At 44.3% G+C, this 23,436-nt stretch overlaps 1 protein-coding gene across 1 annotated transcript in view; it reads left to right on the forward strand.

Annotated features, from left to right (window-relative positions):
* The window catches only part of FAM149A (family with sequence similarity 149 member A), a 55,698-nt gene that overhangs the window by 22,677 nt on the left and 9,585 nt on the right, over positions 1–23,436 (forward strand). The window contains exons 2-8 of the mRNA XM_027077178.2: positions 11,804–11,914; positions 12,171–12,309; positions 15,002–15,144; positions 16,723–16,848; positions 18,545–18,715; positions 19,791–19,981; positions 20,778–20,929. Coding sequence (XP_026932979.2) covers positions 11,804–11,914; positions 12,171–12,309; positions 15,002–15,144; positions 16,723–16,848; positions 18,545–18,715; positions 19,791–19,981; positions 20,778–20,929 — 1,033 coding nt within the window. The remainder of the gene's footprint in view (positions 1–11,803; positions 11,915–12,170; positions 12,310–15,001; positions 15,145–16,722; positions 16,849–18,544; positions 18,716–19,790; positions 19,982–20,777; positions 20,930–23,436) is intronic.

Consider the following 23,436-nt stretch of genomic DNA (forward strand, 5'->3'; position numbering starts at 1 on the left):
GCACGTTTTTCAGTTTTAACAGATGGGAAAGATTGACATCTAGTGGCTCTCTGGCGGGATTGCATGCAAACATTTTGACTGCAAAAGGAGTCAAATAATGCACTTGTAGTTTGCTTTACATAGACTGCTCTTAGAAAAGAATTATATAAAGCACATTTCTGTTATTATTTATTAGTATCTGTCATTATAAAATCAGATATAACTTCCTGTGTTTTGTTATAATTCTTTAAAGATAATGTCCTTATAAATTTTCCCACCTAGTAAATTTTTTTTCATTTTCCTGTTAAATAATATATTAATTCTACATTTTTCTATAATTTCATATAAGCTGTGGACTTCACAGTTTACCTGGAACATTATAAAATTATTATATTCTTCACATTATAGTAATAAAATATGATATTGTTTTATTGGTCTTCTAGGAAGGTGTTATTAACTTGGACAATATATTTAAATGCGGCGAAGAGTTTAATGAAAGCATTTTTAAATTGACTTTACTTTAGAACAGTTTTAAATGTACAGAAAAGTTGCTCCCTATTATTAACATCTTATATGAGATGGTACGTTTGTCACAGGTAACGAACTGGCATTGATGTAATATTATTAACGAAAATTTCACATTTCATTCCATCTTCATTCCATCACCAGTGTATTCAGCCAGGGTTCCCCAGAGAAACTGAATCATTAGGATGTATCTCTATATGTCTACACCTGCATCTATATTTGTAGATTTATATAAGAAGGTATATATTTGTGGATAGACAGATAAAGAGCTAGAGAGAGAGAGATTTACATTAAGGAATTGGCCCACATGATCATGGAGTCTTGGTAAATCTAATCTCTGCGGGGTAGGTGGGCAGGCTGGAGACCCAGGGAAGAGTTACAGTTTGAGTCCAAAGGCAGTCTGTTTGAAACATTCGTTCCTGCTTGGGAGAAGTCAGTCTTTGTTCTATCAAGGGCTGCAACTGATTGGATGAGACCCACCCACATTATGGAGGATAATCTGCTTTATTCAGAGTCCACTGATTTAAGATTAGCTGTTACAACCGGGTTTTCCCCACTGTCCTTCTTCTGTTCCAAGGTCCTATCCAGGATGCCATATTGCATTTAACCATGACGACTCCTTAGTATTCTCTGGTTTGAGACAGTTTCTCAGACTTGCCTTGTTTTGATGACGTTGACAATTTGAAAAGCACAGGTCACATATTTGGTAGAGTGTCTCTCAATTAGAATTGGTCCTATGATTAGACTGTGATTATGGGTTTCGGGGAGGAAGACCACAGAGATGAAGCGGCATTCTCCTCATATCTTGTTAAGGGTGTCTGTTGGGGCGCCTGGGCGGCGCAGTCGGTTAAGCGTCCGACTTCAGCCAGGTCACGATCTTGCGCGGTCCGTGAGTTCAAGCCCCGTGTCAGGCTCTGGGCTGATGGCTCAGAGCCTGGAGCCTGTTTCCGATTCTGTGTCTCCCTCTCTCTCTGCCCCTCCCCCGTTCATGCTCTGTCTCTCTCTGTCCCAAAAATAAATAAACGTTGAAAAAAAAATTTAAAAAAAAAAAAGGGTGTCTGCTTCCATCGTGACTCATCACTAATGATGCTGACCTTGATCACCTGGCTGACAGAGTGCTGGTCAGGTTTTTCCCCTGTAAAGTTACCCGCCTCCCTTTCATACTGTACTCTTTGGAATCAAGCCCACACTCAAGGTTGAAGGTCGGAGATACTAATCTCTGTTTCCTGAAAGGAAAAGCAGTGACCTGATTCATTTATAATTTTTCTGTAAGAGATTCACCACTCCCCCCCCTTTATTTATTTATTCATTCATTTATTTATATCACTATGTACTCATAGATATTTATTTTGTTCCTTGGATTGTAACTCAATACCACATTATTTATTTTGGTACTCAAATTGTTTCAGCTTTCGCCATTCAGGGCTCTTTCAGGCTGGCCCCTGACATGCCCCCACTCTTTTGTAGTTTTTTGAGTACGTCCTTATTTTCTGGCACTGCATATGCTCCAGGATCTTATATTTTCCCTGCCCCAGCCCTGGAATCATATATTTCTCCACGGAAACTTAGTTCCTCCTATTGGAGGATTGTACTAGAAACCAAGATCTAGGTGCTGGGTGGGTGTGCTCACTGGTGAACAGCTCCATGGTGGAGATAGAAAATACGTGTGTGTGTGTGTGTGTGTGTGTGTGTACATTTGCAAAGCAAGGACATGGTTTTGATGCATACAGTTTCAGTTTATGTGATACTGGTGCAAAGGAAAGACTGCCTGTACTGGATAAATATAAAAGGCTATATGCAACATTTGCATATTATAACTGCATAAGAATAATATGGACTCAAGTGAGCTCTCTACTCAATCTTCTTTTTCTTTTTTAATTAAAAATTCTTTTTAATATTTATTTTTGAGAGAAAGAGAGAAACAGAACATGAGTGGGGAGGAGCAGAGAGAGAGGGAGACCCAGAATCTGAAGCAAGCTCCGGGCTCTGAGCTGTCAGCGCAGAGCCTGATGCGGGGCTCAAACTCACCAGCCGTGAGATCATGACCTGAGCCGAAGTCAGATGCTTAACCAACTGAGCCACCCAGGCGCCCCTCAATTTTCTTTTTAAACTCTCAATGTAATTAACTCAATGTTTCAAGAGCTGAAAGGCAGAGTAATGTAAGTTACAATGTATTAGGCATCTACGTGCACTTTTTAAAAATCACCTCTAATTCATAGGACTCTACAAGGAAGAGAATAATATTAGATTTGCTTTCGACAATTTATGCTCAGGGAATTATTCCCAATTCGGTAATTGCCTGGCTAGAGCAAGGCAGAGCCAGTATTTGAAATCAGGTCGGTTTTTGACAACTGAAATGTTGCTTGTGACTAGTGATAGATCTTTACATTTCTAATAGATTTTTCAGAGGATGTTCACATGCACAATTTCATTTCATCCAAATGAATTCTCCAAAGTAGGTTAAGGCAGATCCTAATATCCTTATTTTAGGAATTGAGGTCTTCTATTTAATTACTGTGATTATTGACCTCAAGCCCCCTCCCCCCTTAGAATGTAAAACACTCCATCAAGAATGCGGAAATAGGTATTTACTTTTGGTTCCCAAATCCAGTTTAAGTAACCAGTGAAGGATGAAAAATGATATGCTCTAAGTACAAATAACATTGAGGAAAATGTCTTTCTTTTATAAATCATATTCAAATGTAGAACATTTTTAATCCTTTTTATTTGAAATGAATTTTTGTCTGCTTATAGAAATTTCAATGTGCCTTTAAGAATAAACTGACAGGATCAGTAGCTTTGGTTGTGATAATGCAGTTAAGCGTTTAACTGCATATTGATGAAGTTTATGACTAATACTTCAGAAACGTGCATATTTATAAGAGAATATATACATATTCTCTTATACATACATATGTACATATATATACATATACATACGTATGCATATGTATATATATCTTGTAGATATAAATTACACACAACTTTAGGCTTGGCTAAGAATGATGAAGTCTTAAAATGTTTAAGCCATATTACAAATAAAAGTCAAGGGATTTTAGGAGCACCTGGGTGGCTCAGTCAGTTGAACGTGTGACTCTTGATTTGTCCTCAGGTCCTGACCATAAGGTTGTGGGATCGAGCCCTGCGTCAGTCTCCACAGAGGGCTCCCTATCGGGCTCTGCGCTGAGCGTGAGCCGGCTTGGGATTCTCCCTCTCCCTTGCCCTCTGACCTCCCCCTGCTCTCTCTCTCTCTCTCTCTCTCTCAAAACAACAACAACAACAAAAGTCAAAGGATTTTATAGTCTAGACCACTGTCCAGTACAGAAGCCACAAGCCACATGTAGTAAATGAGCACTTGAAACATTACTAGTTCTGAGATGTGTGCTAAGTGGGAAGTATACATTGGATTTCAAAGACAGCGCCGGAAAAAAAAAGGATTTAAGATATCTCAATAATTTTTATATTGATTACATGCTGAGATATAGTTGATTTTAGATATAGTGGATTAAATAAAATATATTATTAAAAACAATTTCAACTGTTCCTTTTAACTTTATTAATGCAGATACTAGAAAATTTAAAATTATGTGTGTCGCTTCCATTATATTTCTGCTGGGGCATACTGCTCTCTAGACCAGTCCAGCGGGAAGATTTTAGGACTTCTGTCTCTAAATCAGTAGTGCTTTGGGTTTGGAAATTTGAGAGAAGAGAGAGATGAACTAAAGAAGGAGCTGTTCAGTTACTGAGCAGAATTCGTATGAAATGTGAGAGTCAGGACTTGTTGGGTTTGAAGAGTGGGTTGTTTCAACATCAGAGTCTCTGAACAGAATTAAGAAATGACCTCCATGCACAGATCAGCTCCCGGGCGGTGGTAGAGGGGGAACCACAGGTTCGGCTAACTAAAGCCTCGGGAAGATTTAGGGGCTTAAGAGCATTGTCCCATAGCAGCCTCAAAGGTGCCCCAATGACCTGTCCCAGAAAGAAGGGTCAGAGTGGCTTATGGCTAGTGGAGGGAACTTGAATGAAATTGAAAGGACAGGACAGAATTTATATAAGAGAATTATATTGGTGGAGTGTTAGAAGCACTATCAGCTTGGACTCGAAGCAACTCTGACTTTGGTTCCTCCCCCGTGAAGCTTCTCTGGAAGGAAGCAGGCTGCCCTGGGCCATTTCTTCCTCATGAGGACAACTCAGAGGGTGGAACCAGAAGCCCAGAAGGCAGAGCGAAGAGCCGGGAGGGAGCCAGGGAGCAGAAGCGGTCCCGATCAAGGATTTGGAAACATGAGCCTGCTTGGATTCAGATAGCCGTGGGCCAGAGGCTGCTGTGTCTCCCACTGCCCCTCCTTTGCGACACGAGTGTCCGCTGTGGTTCTCCAGTCTCCGTCTCCCCATTGTTCGTGGGGCAGAGGGCGCTGGCTTGTCTCTTAGTTCACAGGTCTTCAGATGCAGAGGAAATGCCCCCGAGGAGCCTCCTCCTCCTCCTCCTCACTTGAATATGACTGAAATGATCAGATTTAGGGAATTTTGAGAGGCTTGAGTATGTTGTGCATGTCAGGGAGGCGTGTAAATAACATCTGGACGGAAGTGGATAGTGGCAGAGTAAAAGTGCAGATTCTTTGACGCGCTTCCCATAGAGGGATGGGTTCTCTTTCCCAACGCTTTGAATCTGTGACCACTTTGACAGTGGAGTACAATGGGAGTGACGCTATGCCCGTTCCAAGCCGGCCTTTCACAGAGCTGACAGCTTCAGCCTTGGTGTCTCAGAGCCCCGAGCTGCCATGTGGGAATTCTGATTGCCCTGCTGGAGAGGTTCCCTGGGGAGGTCTTGAGCCTGCAGTGAGAGAAGGGCCCAGCTGTGCCCAGCCTTCCAGCCATTCCCCCACCCCAAAGTGCTAGATACCATGCGGGTGAAGCTTTCTTGGACTCTCCAGACCAGTCCAGAGGCCTGCTGAATACCGCTGAATAATGGTATACCAGCTGAATAATGCCAGTGAGCCACAATGCCACCCAAAGCAGAATAATCACCCAGGCAAGTCTTGCCCAAATTTCTGAATTCTGTGGTTTGTGAGCAGAACAGAATGACTCCCGTGTTAATCCACTAAATTTGGGGTGGTTTGTTGTGCAATAATCGATAGCTGGGACACACACACACACACACACACACACACACCACGGCCTCATGGAGTGACCTGGAACATTTTGCTTCTGGTTTTTCTGCCTTTGGTATTTTCATCAGTGAAATTGCATAATGGTATCTACCAAGCATGGGTGTTAAAAAAGTAAACAAGATGGCCTATCTTTGGATCATAATATTCTTCTTTCTTTTGTTTCCCTGTCATGCCTCCCTTTACATATCACTAGTGTTAGCAGGTGTGTGTTTACTTCAGACACCATCAGTTTTACTGATAGACACACACACACACACACACCCCACATATATACACGTATGTACATATCAGGATTTAAAATCCCATTAATTTTAGGATTTGTAACCATTTATCACTTCAAAACCGATTTTTGTGGTGGTACATGTGGTGAGCATTCTCGTATACTTCGTTCAAGAAGTGGTTTGTTTTGCTGTTGGCAGAGGTTTCTTATCATCTTAGGGTTGTTCATTAAAAGTCAGATTAAAAATAAATAAACTGGAGCTTTTCACTAATACACGGAAGAGGCAAGGTGTACCTCTGTAAAAGCAGGAGGAATCGGTGGGCTTCTTTGTCCCCGTTCAGACTCAGAAGGCCTCAGATCAAAGGAAGGTGGGTGGATATACAGGGCAGGCTGCGAAGTCCACCAGCATCCACCCTCTTAATTGTAATTATGGAAAATCTCTTAGTGGGGAAAGGCTTACCATGTGTAGTGCCCACCCTTTCCCACGTTGCTTTGAAAATGTACATTATTTAAGCTAAATCACTCCTGTTTCTCTCAATGTATGAATATGGTGGCTTGGATATTTTGTTAGCTCCCCACACAGGGGTCCTGGTATAATTGTATGACTTCAAGATTGACACAAGCGCATATTAAAAAACCTAAACACAGGCATGCTCGCTGGCTTGTAGAAAAGTTACTGGGTGGGATGAGATAAAGCATCTATTTGAATGAAGCTGGAGAGACTGGACATGAATAGAGACAAATCTTTGGTGCACAACTAGGCCTGGAGTTCCTGTTAATCGGTTTAGCATCTTGCATTCACCAGGTCTGAGGCTTCCATATTTTTTAACCTCCCTTCCACCTACCTCCCACCTAGGAATCCTTTGATGGGAGGACGGGGATAGGTGAAATCTTTCTCCTGTTAATTAAAGTTCTCGGTCTTTCTGTTAATTAAACTCCCACTTAAAAGAATTAAGTATAGCAAACACCTGTCCGGACAGACCCCCCCCCCCCTTCCTGCTCCCCCTTCCCCCGCCCGGACAGGCCTCGGGCGCGCGGGGTGGGGCGGAGAGGGAGCCCGACCGTGCGCACTGGAGGCGCAAGGGAGGGCGGCGAGGCGAGGGCCAAGAGGCCGAGTGGCTTGCGGCCCAAGCTCAGGTCACTGGAGTATGAAATCGGGCCTCTGGCAGCAGGACTTTTCCAAGGTCAGGTTCCTGGGAACGCGGGCCGCGGACGCAGGGCAGGGAGGCAGCGTGTGGGGGCGGGGAGCGCGGGCCAGGCTTGGAAACCGGGAGCGCCCGAGACCCGCCGCCTGGCCCAGACCGCCCTCGGCGAAGGGCGCGGCGGCCGGGGAGGAGGAGGGAAGGGCGTGCGCGGAGGGGACGGGAGGCGTCGCCCCGCCGCGCCGGAATCTGGCCCGTGCGGGGCCGTAGCATCGGGACGGGAAGCGGTGCGGGGCGCCCCGCGAGCAGCCGCGCCCATGGGCCGCGCAGACCCGGCCGGGAGCGCCCCTGGCCGCGCCGCTCGAGGCTCGCGGTTCCCGGCTGCGAAGCGGCTGCGTGTGCGGGGCTAGCGGTCTGGGGGCGCAGGGCTGGGCGGGCGGGGAGTCGAGGCCCCGGGGGCGCGGGGGCGCACGGCCGCCCGCCGCCTGCGGGGGGCCCGCGCGGGATGTCAGCGCCCGGAGGCGCCCAGGCCTCGGGGCGCGGGGCCGGACCCGGGGGACGCCAGCCGAGGCCTGGGGCTGATTGTGATTGGGTAAGTGTTGATCTGGGAAGGGAGGTGGGATGATGAACTTTTGATCGTGTCACATCTCCGTGCCATGTGCCTGCTTTTTTTTTCCTGGCTGCAAAGCTGGGATCCATCGGGTCTATTTCCCTGCACCCATTCATGAAATCTCTCGTGCTGACATCATCCAGCTTTCCCAGGCGAAGTTGCTCTCTTGCACTGAGAAGCATGCGTCGCGTCTGAGATGACAGATTCTCCATGGGCCCCGCCAGCTGTGGTTGTGTCCAGGCTGTGCTTGTATGAAGTCGGGGCGGCGTTGGGTGTTTTAGGGCAAGAGCCTCTTCGTGAGAGACAGTCCATCCAGAAAACCATCTTGCATTTCGACCCACTCAGAATACAGTGCTCATTTCAGACCGTCCTTTTAAGCAGGCATGCAAAATTTTGAAAGCTCTGATCACTGTTTAATATTGAATTTCTATTAAGGCAAAGAGGCAGAGATTTGTGGGCCATCAAGAGGTGAGTTTTAAAAAGTAAAATTAAGTAATAGAGTCATTACCTCGTCCACTGGAAGAGTGACTCATGGAGATTGGGACTCAGCCTTAAATTTGATGCGCTGACACATTAGGCCCATCTAGTTCAGTGGGTGCACTTCAGTCAGCCCTAAAACCCACTCCCTCTTTCCAAGTGAACAGCCTTAAATATACCCATTAACAGTTTTTTTTTAACATCTCTAAAATCTAAGCAGTATAGACAGAAACTTGTGTAAAACTGTTATGTGTCTATGTATTATGTAATAAACTGTTGTGTCTGTGTATTTAATAAAAGCTTGATAGACATTCCACCATTTTCAAGTTTTAAGGTACTTATAGGACACATCCCGTAAATCCTGTACACTTGTTTATTTTTATTTTTTTTATTTTTGAGAGAGAGAGAGAGAGAGAGGGAAAGGGCACAACTGAGCAAGGAACAGAGAGAGAGAGAAAAGCAGGGCTTACCTGAAGTGGGGCTTGTGCTCACCCAGAGCAGGGCTCAAACTCATGAACTGTGAGCTCATGACCTGAGCCAAAGTCAGATGCTTAACCCAGGTGCCCTGTACCCTTTTTTAGACTGCAGAGTTTACAAGGGAATTGATAGTTTACAGGGAATTAAAGATGTTCAGTGTTATGTATAATGGTTGGTTAGAGGAGAGAAATCAGAGATTGAAAACAAGACATAAAAAGAAAAAACAAAAGGCAAGTTGTATCGATTCTGGTTTTACTGAACCACGTCAGTAGTTTGGGGTCCCCAGAGACACACGCAGGTCAGATGGCCTGGGTCCAGGGGGCAGCTCCATCCCTAGCTTTTTGGTGACTTTGGGTATTCGTTGCATTAATAGGTTCAAATTCCTCTTCAGACTTTCTGAACTCTGTGGTCAAACATATCTGTTACCACACTGAACTCTGAAGTTCAAGAAGTTCCACAGAAACACAGAGGCTTTTGAAGGAAAGGAAGCTCAGAGAAAAAAAAAATTGGAGAACTAGTGTAGACCTAGATGGTGGTTGAGGGCATGTTATAGTAGTCCTCTACCCCCAGCCCCGACCTGCTGCACACACCTAGTCCCCGCATCTTGAAGATCTGTCAGCTACACTTTGAAGTCAGTAGGAATGCCGTCTGGGGAAAGGATGTGGTGCTAGAAGAGAAGCATCAGTGCTTTCATTTTGTAAAGCCTTTTCTTGGACTGGAAAGACCCCCTCCTCCCCTGGCCCCTGAAAAAGGGTGAACTTCCTGGAGGAAGAAGGTACTGTTCATTGGGAACAAAACAAACAGGCCTACCTCCGATTAGTGAATTCAGTCTTCCAGCGCTGACAGCAAGAAACCATTTTATGCAACCAATTCGTTGTAAAAGTCACTTCTGTGGCCATCAGCTATTCCCAGAGCTGTGAATTTTCTTTCTTCCCGAAGGATGACACATCCTCCAGAAACGTCTTGAGTTTGAAGAGTATGTTTGTGTCTGGTTGCAATGCAGTCCTTTGTAGTAAGCATGGACTTTTAGAGTAAAACGTGTTCGTTGTTTGAGTCGCTAATTTAATCTTTGCGTGTTGATTCTTTCAGCAAACATAGAGCGTCTCTGTGTGAGAGGCATGCATTTGATACGAAAACAATAAAGTGTCAGAATGATCTAAATAAAAAGCTGAGGGATGGGGAGAGATCTGTATGATACAAAATGCTGTGGGAGGTGCAAAGAAACAGCTCAGTGTTTTCAGAGAGGAACGTGTGATAGCCGTGGTAGCAGTGAGCAGGAACCACCCGATACAGCCAGCACTGATGACGTGGGCACTGCACACACTTGATCTAACTGAGATCTCACAACAACCGTATTGAAACCGTTGACAGTATTTGCACTGTGTTGCAGGTGGGTCCAGGAGACAGAAGCAACTTGCTGGGAACACAGAGCCTGTCAGGGGCAGAGCAGGATTCTAATGGATCTGTGCTCTTCGTTTATAGATATTATGAAGGAGCGCGTTTCATTTAATTCACCACCCTGAGGTTTCCAGTTATTTCTCAGTAAGAAGCAGATGAACTCGTAGGCTAGCGTTTCTTTCTTAATGCTCGAAGCAGTTCTCTCTGATGTAACGTTTGGTTGATTGTCTCCTTTCCATCATAAGTGTTTTTATGTTTCTCTAAAGAGTTACGGAGTCACGTGAAATTGATAAGTAATTGATGGTTTTGAAACAGGACCGAATAAGGCCAGAGGTAAAGCTGTTTATTACCGTAAAAGCTTGCCCTGTATTCTTTTCTCTTAGCACCTTTATTCTCCGAATCGCCTGATTGTACCTAAGACACATAAGCAGTAAGGACGGGGGAAAAGACATGATTCTATTCTTCTCTCATACAAGATGTATGTATGGAAGGCAGAGGTTCTTACTAACCTGTTTGTACTAATTAACTTGTTTTTCAAATTCCCTTTGTTGTAGAGTACCGCAGGTATATAACTAAGGGCAGAATTTATTCTCTGTATTAATATTTTTAATTATTTTAATGTTTATTTATGAGAGAGAGAGAGACAAACAGCATGAGCAGGGGGGAGTGGTTTGCAGAGACGGAGGGAGACACAGAATCCCAAGCAGGCTCCAGGCTCTAAGCTGTCAGCACAGAGTCCTATGCGGGGCTCAAACTCACAAACCGACCTGAGCTGAAATCGGACGCTTAACTGACTGAACCACCAGCGTGCCCCAATCTGTATTGATATTTTTTTAAACTCCATTTACATTCAGTAATATAAATGCTGTAAATTAGGCACCATTTTAATTGATGACACAGCAAACTTTTTTTTTAAATGAGTATTACTGTGGTATCCCTGTTAAAAAGACTGAAAGTTGACTTTTTCCCCCCAAATCACTGCCATATCTTCAGTTGATATAGAATATGAGGTATTTGTATGGGAAACTATTATGTCTATAAAAGAATGAAAGTTGTTTACTGTTAAATGTTAGGAAGTTGCTGTGACTAAGAGGGAAGTAAATGTTTTAAGAGGTTCATTGAAAGGGCATTTTAATGATTAACTCTCCTACACCAGTCAGGTTTAGTACCTTATTTAAAGTTTAGAGATTTCTTCCTTTGTTGTTGTTTTTCATTAACTTTAATGTTTTAAAACTCGCCACACGTTAGGCAGACAATGGTGCCATGCTAAAATGAGCTATTGTCTGTGGGCTTCAATCATTTCTTCTGTTCGTTCATGTGTTTAGTGATTCAACAGAATCTAATACATTTCAGAGTTAATACAGAACTATCAAGTTTTTCCCAAAAGGCTGGTTGGCTTTTGTAATCACAAGGGCACCCAGTCAAGGGACAAGTTGGAAGTGAAATCTAGCTCATGGTCCACTTGCCTTGGAGTGAGGCCGTGTCTGCGTAGAGTTGGGGGCAACGTTTACCGGTCTGGCTAAGTCACAAAAAGTTGTGTTTTCTCCTCCCCCACCATTTACATAAAGGGGCATATAGGTTAATGTCAACCTTGTTCTAAGAAAAATAGAGATGGTAAGATCCTAGACCTTCAGTTTCTTGAGGAAATATGGTGTGTGTGAGCACGTGTGTAAGCATGCACGCTTTGTGTGTTTGGGGGACGCAGCAGGAAGAAAGAAGCAACTTTATGCCAAAGGACGTTTTAAAAGTCTCAATGAATAAAATTCGATTATTACATCAGAGATGGTTTTCCTATTTTATTTTTCAGAAGAGGACTGGCAGAAGGATCTGGAAAGCACAGTTCCGTTGTGAAAAGCGAAGATCCTTTACCTACACATTTTACAAGAAACGTGCAGAAAGCCATTGATAAATATGCCTGGTAAGAATTAGCTTGTTCAATGCTTCTGATTGCAAAATCAAAACGTTCCCATAATGAATACAGGAAGCAGAATCAGTGATTGGCCATGCATTTCTAAAAGTAAAAAACAAAACAAAACAAAAAAGCAGTTTTGTTTGTAGTGTCGGGAGATGCTACACTGCATGAATGTTTTAGAATCAGTTTTAAAAGCAGCTCAGAGAAGGACAACCACCTCCCGTATAACCTCTTCCCACTTTGCCTGCATGTGTCTCTGCAGTGGATCCGTATCATCGTTGCCATCGAGTGGAAGGCCCACGCCTGCAGGTGCCCACAACTCTTGGTCTGGGTCTGACACACAGACTTCCACCACTGGCTTATCAACGGAGAGGAGCTCCATTTACTCCTGGAGAGATGACGTAGGTTTCAGAATCTTTTGTGCAATTCTGTGCTTACAATTTATAATGAAGAATTGCTTTCTTTACTTTTGAAAAAAATTTTTTTAATGTTTATTTATTCTTGAGAGACAGAGAGCATGAGCAGGGGAGGGGCAGAGAGAGAGGGAGACACAGAATCCGAAGCAGGCTCCGGGCTCTGAACTGTCAGCACAGAGCCTGACGCGGGGCCCGAACCCACAAACCGTGAGATCGTGACCTGAGCCATAGTCGGATGCTTAAGCGACTGAACCACCCAGGTGCCCCAAGAGTTGTTTTTTTTTTTTAAGTTATTTTGAGAGAGAGAGACAGAGCAGGGGAGGGGCAGAGAGAGGAGGAGACCCAGAATCCAAAGCAGGCTCCAGTCTCCAAGTTGTCAGCACAGAGCCTGACGTGGGGCTTGAACCCACAAACTGTGAGATCACGACCTGAGCCAAAGTCAGACGCTCAACTGACTGAGCCACCCAGGTGCCTCATTTTCTTACTTTTAAATAAACTTTTTACCAACTTTGAAAGATATACATACATCCATATGAACCTATTTACATGTCACATGGAAAAACTTAAAAATACAGAAAATATTAGGAAAAATAAAAATCACTTATAATCTCATAACCCAGAATCTTAGCTGTTGAGAATTTTGGTTTTGTTTTCCACTTCCCAACCCTCCCCCTCCATGTTATAAATGATCTCTTGTATCCTGTCTATGGCTGGAAATTCAGGACAGGCTTTGACAATCAGGAACTTAAATACTAGAAAAATGTGGAGAAGTAAAGACTGTACAAAGTCATCGATGATGAGGGAATTTCCCACCAGCATTCTAAATTTTTATTTTTATTTTTAGCATATACTTATTTTTGAGAGAGAGACAGAGACAGAGACAGAGGACGAGTGGAGGAGGGGCAGAGAGAGGGAGACACAGAATCCGAAGCAGGCTCCAGGCTTTGAGCTGTCAGCACAGAGCCTGATGTGGGGCTCGAACTCACAGACTGTGAGATCATGAACTGAGCTGAAGTCAGACGCTCAACCCACTGAGCTACCCAGGCACACCCCCCCCCCCCCCGCCCCGGTATTCTAAACCACATCTTTTACTCTCACCTCCAATCCTGGCAGAAGCTGATAACTTTAACCCTCTTTTGGCTCTCTTCGGGAGTGGGATTCTTAGCTGTGTGAACGTGAGCCTCCAGCTCTGGCTTTCGTTGGGGGCTCTGCCCACCACGGTCTCCCACCCCTTTCTCCCCTCCAGGACCCCGAGAATAGGGGACGGGGGCAATGGCTGCAGAAGAGCCTCCAGTGCTGGGTCCTGCTCTTTTTTGGTTTGCGTTCCGGCTTCCTTTGCTTTCTTTTGAAGCAGTTGGCCACTCGACAGGCACACGTGGGTCCGCTTCCTTGGCCGGGGGAATAGCTGGGCCTCCCACAGTGGTGAGAGGGACACCGAAAAGAGTCAGCTCCCGATCACTCAGGACTTTTCAGACAAGGCGGGACTCCTGCACCTGCGATGAACAGCCCCTGCCCTCACTCTTGTGCCTCTGCAGGTGGGAAGAAGGCTGAGGACCCTTGCTTCATAGTGCCCCAAGTTCCGCGATTCTTTCGGCACATGTTTTCGTGTAATTATCCAGAGAGATTCTTGGGGCTTCCGTTTCAAGAGTTGAAATTACATCAGGCCCTACAGTTGCTCTTTGTTTAAAAACTTTAACGTACCGGGGCACCTGCGTGGCTCAGTCGGTCCAGCGTCCGACTTCGGCTCAGATCATGATCTCACGGTTCCGTGAGTTCGAGCCCCACTTTGGGCTGTGTGCTGACAGCTTGGAGCCTTCAGGTTCTGTGTGTGTATCTCTCTCTCTCTGCCCCTCCCCGCTTACACTCTGTCTCTCTCTCTCTCTCCTTCAGAAATAAATAAACATTAAAAAAATAATAATAAAAAAATTTTAACTTACTTTTTTGATAGGTAATATTTGCAATAAGCAACAAGAGCCAAAAGAGAAAATTGAAAGTAAGCCTTTCTCCATGCCTGGGTCCCCCAGTCCCCTCCCGGGAGGAGAATATTAGTAGTTTGTTACCCTATTTGCATTTTAAAAGAATTCAGCTCCCCTGCTGTAGCGGGAATGTAGTGTGTTATCAGTTTAAGGGAAGAAGCACAACAGAAAACACTGAACAGCGTTCTGTGAAAATCAACCAGACCTGACCATCTTGGGTCAGGTGTATCAAAGTGAATGTGCACCTGCTGCTGAGTTGTGGGTTCGATTTCAGGTTCCATCATCCCTAGAGGGTACATGGTCCTTTCTATAATGACTGCAAAGTCCACATTCTTGTTGTCATGTTGTACTCCTTCTAAATAAGGAGCACTTTAAATGTGTGTTACTGATTATGAAGGCCACACATCTGCAACTTTTATTTTTTATTTTTAGTTTCATTTTTATTTTTTAAAATTTATTTATTTTTGAGAGCGCGAGAGAGAGACAGAGTGCAAGCAGGGGAGGGGCAGAGAGAGAGGGAGACACAGGATCGGAAGCAGGCTCCAGGCTGTCAGCACAGAGCCCGACGCGGGGTTTGAACTCATGAACTGCGAGATCATGGCCTGAGCCAAAGTCAGACACTTAACCGGCTGAGCCACCCAGGCTCCCGTCGTAGTTTTGCAACTTTTCGTCTTGCTACTGAATGTGCATTTCTGTTCTAGGACTTTGACAAAGCCAATGCGCAGAAAGTACAGCAGCTATTCTGGGAGGTGGAAGAAATGTTGTTCGAAGGGAAAGTAAGCCCTCAGACTCAGAATCTAGTGGCCGAATGCAGCGAGTGGGCAAGAAGATCCCTCCACCTGAGGTAGGGAAGTTGTTCCATGGTAATTCTCTGGAATGGGTTTTGGATCCACCTGCTTACTCCTGACCTGGTTAATACAGTTCGTATATTTTGACTGAAAGCAATTGCCTGATCAAAATATGTATCCAGAACACATGTCTTAATTGAGAAAGCATAGTCTTTGAAATGGTGTGTGAGGGAATGTTAGGACATTCCAGTGCCTAATTTGTGAGAAGCAAATCTCGCTCATTTTCAGAAAGGCCTTGCATACGTGACAAATACAGGAATGGGCCGAAACGAGCCTTTACCTTTCACCTTCACTAGTTTGTGAGCAACACGTCAGCCTTCAGAGCTGAGAACAGTCTTTGGGGTCGGGGTGGGGGAGGAACAGAGTAATTATTTGCCATGTGATTGAATAGCTGAATTTTACTAACTCATCCAGATTCCTTATGAGAGAGGATAGCTTATTTTTTTTTTAATTTGTTTTAATGTTTATTTATTTTTGAGAGACAGAGAGAGTACAGGTTGGGGAGGAACAGAGAGAGAGGGAGACACAGAATCCGAAGCGGGCTCCAGGCCCTGAGCTGTCAGCACAGAGCCCAACGTGGGGCTCGAACCCATGAACCGTGAGATCATGACCTGAGCCGAAGTCGGATGCTCAACTGACTGAGCCACCCAGGTGCCCCAAGGATAGCTCAGTGTGTAATAGCAAAGCTGGAGAATATAGATTGGGTATGGAGAAAAGCTTTTCTTCCTTCAATTATTCCTAAGCCAGATGCACTTAGGAGAAAAATCCATCTCACTTATCTGAAGTTCCTTTGTATTACATCTGGAGAGAATAGATTAGATAGAACACCCCTACAAATGTAGAGGGATTTTCTGGTTACCTCAAGTAGGTAACTTAAAAGAAATCTTGACTCAGTCGTTTTTAAATCTTCTCTATTCCGCCCTTCATCAGCCCTCTGTCTTGAAGGGCATAGTACGCCCACCGGTACTCATTGTGGGTGCTGACTTTTCTAGCAGAGGGCAGTCACCCAAGAGCCAGGAGCTCAGACCTGCCCCCACCACTCCTGTCTTAAATAGTTCAGACGAAAACGAAGGAGGGGAGGGTGGAAAAAGGAAAGACTGCAAGGAATATAAGCCTGGTGTATATATATTTATATAGGTTTATTCATTACGTGGATATTAGTTAACATGCATAGAGAGCCCCTGTGTGCCCAGCCTTACCCTAGATGTCTGGCTCTGGCATCTCTAAGCCAGGCCCCTCAGCCCTACAGGTGACTATTAGTATCTCTTTCATACAAAAAACAAACCAGTGAAATCAGTGGCTCAGAGAGCCTGAGAACTTTGCCTCCGATCTTTGCGTCAGTGGCGAGAACAGCCCGTCCTGCGCCCTTGAAGCCTGTGCTTTTTCCGTGACACCATCGTGCTTCTCGTGGACCGGCATGTGCCTCGTCACTTCATACACGCGCCTTCAAAGCGTCATTTCATCTGACTTGGAACACTGCAAAACGTGTTGGCCTTTTTCCGAATCAAAAGTGTTAGTAATTTCCCATCTTTTTTCTTTTTTCTTTCTCCCCCCCCCCCCCCCCCCCCGCGCAGAGTATTAGGAAGACAGCTCATAGTGCCGACTGATGAAGGATTCCAACATTTCCACGGTAATGAGCCTAGTTCCGCGGTCCACACACCCTTCCTGGATGCCTGTGGACACAAGCACAACATCAGAGAGTAGGTTCCTATGAGTTACTTTCAAAAGTATTTTTAATTTCATTTCAGTGATACTTTTTTCTTATTTACTTATTTATTTTTTAGGTCTGTTTATTTTGAGAGAGAGCGAGCTGGGGAGGGGCAGAGAGAGAGGATTAGAGGGAGAGAACCCCAAGCAGGCTCTGCACTGACTGCCAGCCTGAAGCCCCAGGCAGGGCTCACACTCACAAACCTTGGGATCACGACCTGAGCCGAAACCATGAGTCAGAAGTTTAACCGACTGAGCCACCCAGGCGCCCCCTTTTGTTTTCATTTTTAATTTCCTGTTAGTTATACTCTTCCCATGTCTGTCTTAGCCGTGAGCCTTGGCCCCACTGATTTTGGAAGCTAGGATTTCGGGGAAGGGCAGGGGCAGAGCATTTTTTCACAGGATGCTTCTCATTCTAAATTGATGGTGATGCACCAGTCAGAGTGGCTAAAATTAACAACTCAGGAAACAACAGATGTTGGCGAGCGTGTGGAGAAATGGAACCCTCTTACGCTGCTGGTGGGAATGCAAACTGGTGCAGCCACTCTGGAAAACAGTGTGGAGGTTCCTCAAAAAATTACAAATAGATCTACCCTATGGCCCAGCAATAGCACTGCTAGGAATTTATCCAAGGGTTACAGGAGTGCTGATACGTAGGGGCACTTGTACGCCAATGTTTATAGCAGCACTTTCAACAAGAGCCAAATTATGGAAAGAGCCTAAATGTCCACCAATTGACGAATGGATAAAGAAGATGTGGTTTATATATTCAATGGAATACTACTTGGTCATGAGAAAGAATGAAATCCTGCCATTTGCAACAACATGGATGGAACTGGAGACTATTATGCTAAGTGAAATAAGTCAGGCAGAGAAAGACAGATACCATATGTTTTCACTCATATGTGGAACTTGAGAAACTTAACAGAAGACCATGAGGGAAGGGAAGGGAAGGGAAAAAAATAGTTTACAACAGTGAGGGAGGCAAACCGTAAGAGACTCTTAAATATAGAGAACAAACTGAGGTTGATAGGGTGGGAGGGGGAGAGGGGAAAATGGGTGATGGGCATCGAGGAGGGCACCTGTTGGGATGAGCACTGGGTGTATGTAAGTGGTGAATCATGGGAATCTACCCCCCAAACCAAGAGCACACTGACAATGTGTTAGCTACCTTGACAATAAATTATAGTTAGAAAAATAAATTGATGGTGATGCGGAGGATGACGATATCAAGGGAGTTAACTTTTGAAGGTTAGATGCGAAACCTTTTGCTAAATGCCAAACCCAAAACTGACCCCTTGTGATGGATCCCAAGCTCCATCACAACAGCAGAAGGAATAAAGCTCTATCCCGTCTTCTCTGGCTCACCAACAGATTTTGATAAATCTCTCCATGCCAGTCACCCGTAGTTGGGACTGTGCCAGGACGTCCTTTCACTACAGCAAAAGGGATGCAAACTCATAGAGTAAGTTAGGCTTTTAAGAGGCCCTTAAATGTTGACTGATGCCCGTGTTAAAATGTTGCTTTTAAGGATACGACTTTTATCGAATGTAATAATCAATGATTTTGTTTGTTTGTTTGTTTGTTTGGGATTCTGTACTTTATGGATAAAGACTCGCCCATATCCTGCAAGCATCGTATTCTTGACACTCCACACGCCCTCACGGAGGCTCTGCTCTTTCCCCACAGGCTGTGCATCTCTGGCTCTCAGATACTCCCAGGGGTGTGCTCTTCCCCTGCACTGCCTGGCCCCGCTTGCACGCGGCCTGCTGACTGTTCAGCAGGTTCACCCCTGGAAGAAGAGGTTTACGATGCGGATGGAAAGATGGAAGAATATTTTGCTTTTGACAGAAAAGAAGAGTAAATAGAATTTATTTGACATTGACTTAGTATAATAATATTAACCTTTTTGGCATTTATTTTGATTATCCGCTCATTTGGTGTTTTGCGTAGTTTTTACTTGTCCGACCGATTTTCCATTCTTTTGAGAGTAATGTACTCCCCAAAGTGTTTAGATTCCTTTTTTTTTTAATTAAAAAAAAATTTTAACGTTTATTCATTTTTGAGAGACAGAGACAGAGTGTGAGTGGGGGAGGGGCAGAGAGAGAGGGAGACACAGAATCCAAAGCAGCTCTAGGCTCTGAGCTGCCAGCACAGAGCCCGTCGCAGGGCTCGAACTCATGGACTGTGAGATCATGACCTGAGCTGAAGTTGGACGCTAAACCGACTGAGCCACCCCGGTGCCTGAAAAGTTTTTAGATTCCTAACAGGATGTGTCTGTGCTAGATCAGTGCTCCCCTTTCTGTTTTGACCATATGGCACAGATGGGGAACAAGAAGTGTGTTTGGCATTCTGGCGAAAGTGGACAAGGCCACCTGAGGACTCCAGGCTGCCCAGAAGGGCACAGGGGAAGGCCCCGTCTCTGCACTAGATACAGAGGCTTAAATTGGTTCCTAGATAAAAGCTACAAAGATTGAATAATAAAAATTGGTCTTGTGATCCAAACTTGGTAGCAATAAAAAGTAACAATGTACTGTTTAAAACAGGATGTTACAGGGGCGCCTGGGTGGCTCAGTCGGTTGAGCGTCCGACTTCAGCTCAGGTCACTATCTCGCGGTCCGCGAGTTCGAGCCCCGCGTCGGGCTCTGGGCTGATGGCTCAGAGCCTGGAGCCTGCTTCCGATTCTGTGTCTCCCTCTCTCTCTGCCCCTCCCCTGTTCATGCTCTGTCTCTCTCTGCCTCAAAAATAAATAAACGTTAAAAAAAAAATTTTTTTAAATAAAAAAAATAAAACAGGATGTTATATTTATTTATATATGCATAATATATATATGCATGCATAGTAGATGGATGGATGGATGGATAGATAGATAGATAGCACTGTTTTAACTTGAGCCACTGATACTTTTAGTAATTACAGTGGGTTTTGTTCTTAGGGGTGATGAATGTCTTGAACAGAAATCAGTTCATCGCCATAGGATGCGGCATAAACACAGACTTCCTCCCGTTTCTCCTCACGACTGTATCAAAGATGCGGTGGCTGCGGAAGTGTTTGATCATGTCTGGACAGATGTGGTAGCACTTTTGGAAGAGCTGGTTAGAAAAACTTGGGAAGTTACACTCCCAGGTACTTATCTGCAGCATGTGTCCCCAATGAAAAGAAAAAAAAAAGACCCCCGTTGCCCAGCTTGGTGGCCCCACCCAGCATGGCCACACCTGGGATATGGTTGGGTGAGAAAGGAAGTGAGTTTTCCACCCTCCTTCACACGTGATCTTTGATCCCTTCAAAGGGGACATCATCGTTTTTTGAGTTCTAAAAATAATATGTGTGCACTTTTGGAAGAGTAACCTAGAAATACACAAGAAAGGAGCTAAAAGTCCCTTTAAAAAATCTCTAATAATAGGATAACCTCTCTAATACTGGGATGTTGGTTTTTAAGGGCTTATGGCATGTTTTTGTAAAGTAAAATGGAAACACAGATAATTGTACAGTTACTTCATTTAACCTAGCGAAATGTTCTCGAAGCTACTGGAGATCGAGAAGAAACAAATCCTAGAAATGCCAGTGATGGACAACACTGGCTAATGTTATGCGATCGGTAGGGTAGTGGTCATGTTAATTTAAATACGTTCTTTTCCAACCAAGAGATTAGTTGGGTATTGTACAATACCAAGAATTTTTCTTGCCCCAGTGTATAATCCCTAGTTTTCTACCTACCACCGAAATGATAGAACGTGCGTGTGGAAAGCATCACATCAGGCGATTGCCTTGTGGGGTCTCCGTGTTATACAAGGTTCAGTGGCCATCGTAGACTCACGGTAACTCCAGAGCAAATATTCTCTTAGAGAATTTTAAGTACCTATGTTAGATAATATGTTTCCTAATAATATTGATTTTTTTTGTTTTGTCGTTGACGTGGAAGGAAAGAAACAGAAAGAAAAATTGAAAGTAGCTGAGAATAAATCTCCACTTACACTCATTTCTCGTACGAACACCGATGCGTCGAGTGTTCCCCCATCCAGAAGCTCTGAAGCCCGAAGTATATCCCTGGCTTCTCATCTTCATCCACCTCAGGTAGGTGTTTTTCTACCAGTCTCTCTCTTTCCTTCAGTATTTTATGGCCTTTATGTCAGAGTGCCTGCCTTTCTATATCGAGTATTTGGGTCTGTCAATTGGACTACTTTAAAAATAATTTGTGGAAAAACAAAATAAAAATAATTTGTGTATAGAGTTTAGTAGCGTCACCATATTCTTGAATAGAGACACTCAGATTTGAGACTTCCCACCTGCACTGAGCTGTAGAACTGTTTACATATTTTTATTTTTATTTAAAAAAATTTTTTTAATGTTTATTTATTTTTGAGAGAGAGAGAGAGAGACAGAGAGAGAGCAGGGGAAGGGCAGAGAGAGGGAGACACAGAATCTGATTCAGGCTCTAGGCTCTGAGCTGTCAGCACAGAGCCCAACGCAGGGTTTGAACTCACGAACCATGAGATCATGACCCGAGCTGAAGTCAGAGGCTTAACCGACTGAGCCACCCAGGTGCCCATCCATGTTTTTAAAGAAAAAAATGCTTTTCCCCAGCATTTCTAGCCAATATGAAGAATCCAGATGTTCTCCTCTCTTCCCTCCCAAATGATAAAAAAAAAAAAAAAGTCAATGAAAATATGTTGGATCCATTCAACATTTATTGAGTTTACATTAAGTGCACTGTATTAGGTATGTTCAGTTGTATCAATCATATACATGAACGAAGCATAGTCCCTGATCGAGTAGAAAGAAAAGCATAATGCAAGTCAGATGCAATACATTGGGTCAGTTCTGTGCAAAACAAGGCCTCAGGAGAATAAAGGAGAGAATGATTCATCCTGACCTGAGCTCGAGCCTCGATGTTTTAGGTTGGAGGTGAAATTTGAACAGAACCACGAAGAAGCAAGTAGGGCTTGCACGGGTAGGAGGTCTGTGTGGGTCATTTCAGGCCAAGCAGAGGCATGGGGGAGTGGGAGGGTGTGTTTGGAGAACAGTGATTGGACGGGGCAGGATTAAAGGTGGGGATGCTGGGGCCACCGGGGGCATTGGGTCAAGACCAGGGTAGTGAGAGTCAAGAAACTATGGAGGAACTATTTGGGACGTGTCTCTTAACTGTTCCAAAGTTGAGTTTCCTTTACCTAGGGAATGATGATAAGACGTTGTCCAAGGTATTGCCATGAGGATAAAATTCTGTAAACAGGTGAGAGTTCCTAATGCAAAGCCTAGTGCATTCTAGGCACCCAGGACATTTTTCTTGAATTGCTTCCTTAATCAAAGATCTAGTGGAGGGTGGGGCTGGAAAGGCTGATCTTGCCCATGGGAGACCTTCAGTAACACTAAAGAGTTTGGACTTTAGGTTTTGCACAGCTTGTCTTGTGCGGGTGGGGAGCAGAGAAAAAGGACAGGAGGGGTTTCCTGGTCTTGAGGTACATGCAGTTTAGCTGGAGGGAGTCAAGCCAGGCCAAACAACACTGCACACACGCACACAGGCAAGATGAGGCGGCCAGTAGACAGTAGGGTGGATGAGGGTTTGAGCCACAGAACTACAAGTGTCGGGCCCGATGGCACAATTTATGAGCTCTGTGATCTTGAATCAGTCCCTCAAAGCCTCAGTCTCCTAATCGATGGGATCTGTGGGTCAGGAGGCCGTGAGAAGCAAAAGAGATAAGATGCTGAGTACAACGCGTAGGGTAGAGTAGGCACTCAGTCAGCGTCAGCTTTCATTGTAACCAGATGCGAATTGTGTATCGTATCCTATCATAGCACATCACATCGCATTGTATATTGTAATTTGATATCCTATAGCTCGTAAATGCCCTGGAGAAAAAAATAGCATAGCCTCCATAAAGTAGAGTAATACCTGAATTAAATCCTAAATGATACATTAGATTTGGTAAGGCTGAAAGGAAAAGGGAAGATATTCAAGGCAGAGGCAAAACTATGCATCTGGCATAGGAGCACATAAACAGACTACCTTTGCAAAGTGTAGAAGAACACGGGTCTGAATAGGATGTACCGTCAGGGAGTGGTAGTTTAAAATAGAAATATCTAGGTTGGTTAAGTGTCCAGTTGGTTAAGTGTCCAACTTCAGCTCAGGTCATGATCTCACTGTTCGTGGGTTCGAGCCCCGTGTGGGGCTCTGTGCCGACAGCTCAGAGCCTTCAGATTCTGTGCCTCCCTCTCGCTCTCTGCCCCTCCCCTGCTCACACTCTGTCTCTCTCTCTCTCTCAAAAATAAATAAACATTAAAAAAAGTCAAATAAAATAGAAATATCTAATAGGGTTGTTTTACCCTGTAGTGTAAGGGCTTTGCAGTAAGACTTTGCTTTTGCTGTTCAAAATACACTTTCAGAATGCTGCCGCTAATTGTATTTTTCTCTGGGCTTTTTAAACTGCTCTGGCAGGATCAGCATTGGTTCCCACTTTGCATATTCACATACGCGGTATGAGTCGCATAAAAATGGGTGGCTGATGACAGCATAGGAAAGAATCTATAAGTATTAGGCAAAATATAACTAAGCTCGAAAAATATGGAAAGTTTTCAATCTAAGG

The sequence above is a fragment of the Acinonyx jubatus genome, chromosome B1 (genome assembly GCF_027475565.1).
Source record: "Acinonyx jubatus isolate Ajub_Pintada_27869175 chromosome B1, VMU_Ajub_asm_v1.0, whole genome shotgun sequence".
Taxonomy (NCBI): domain Eukaryota; kingdom Metazoa; phylum Chordata; class Mammalia; order Carnivora; family Felidae; genus Acinonyx; species Acinonyx jubatus.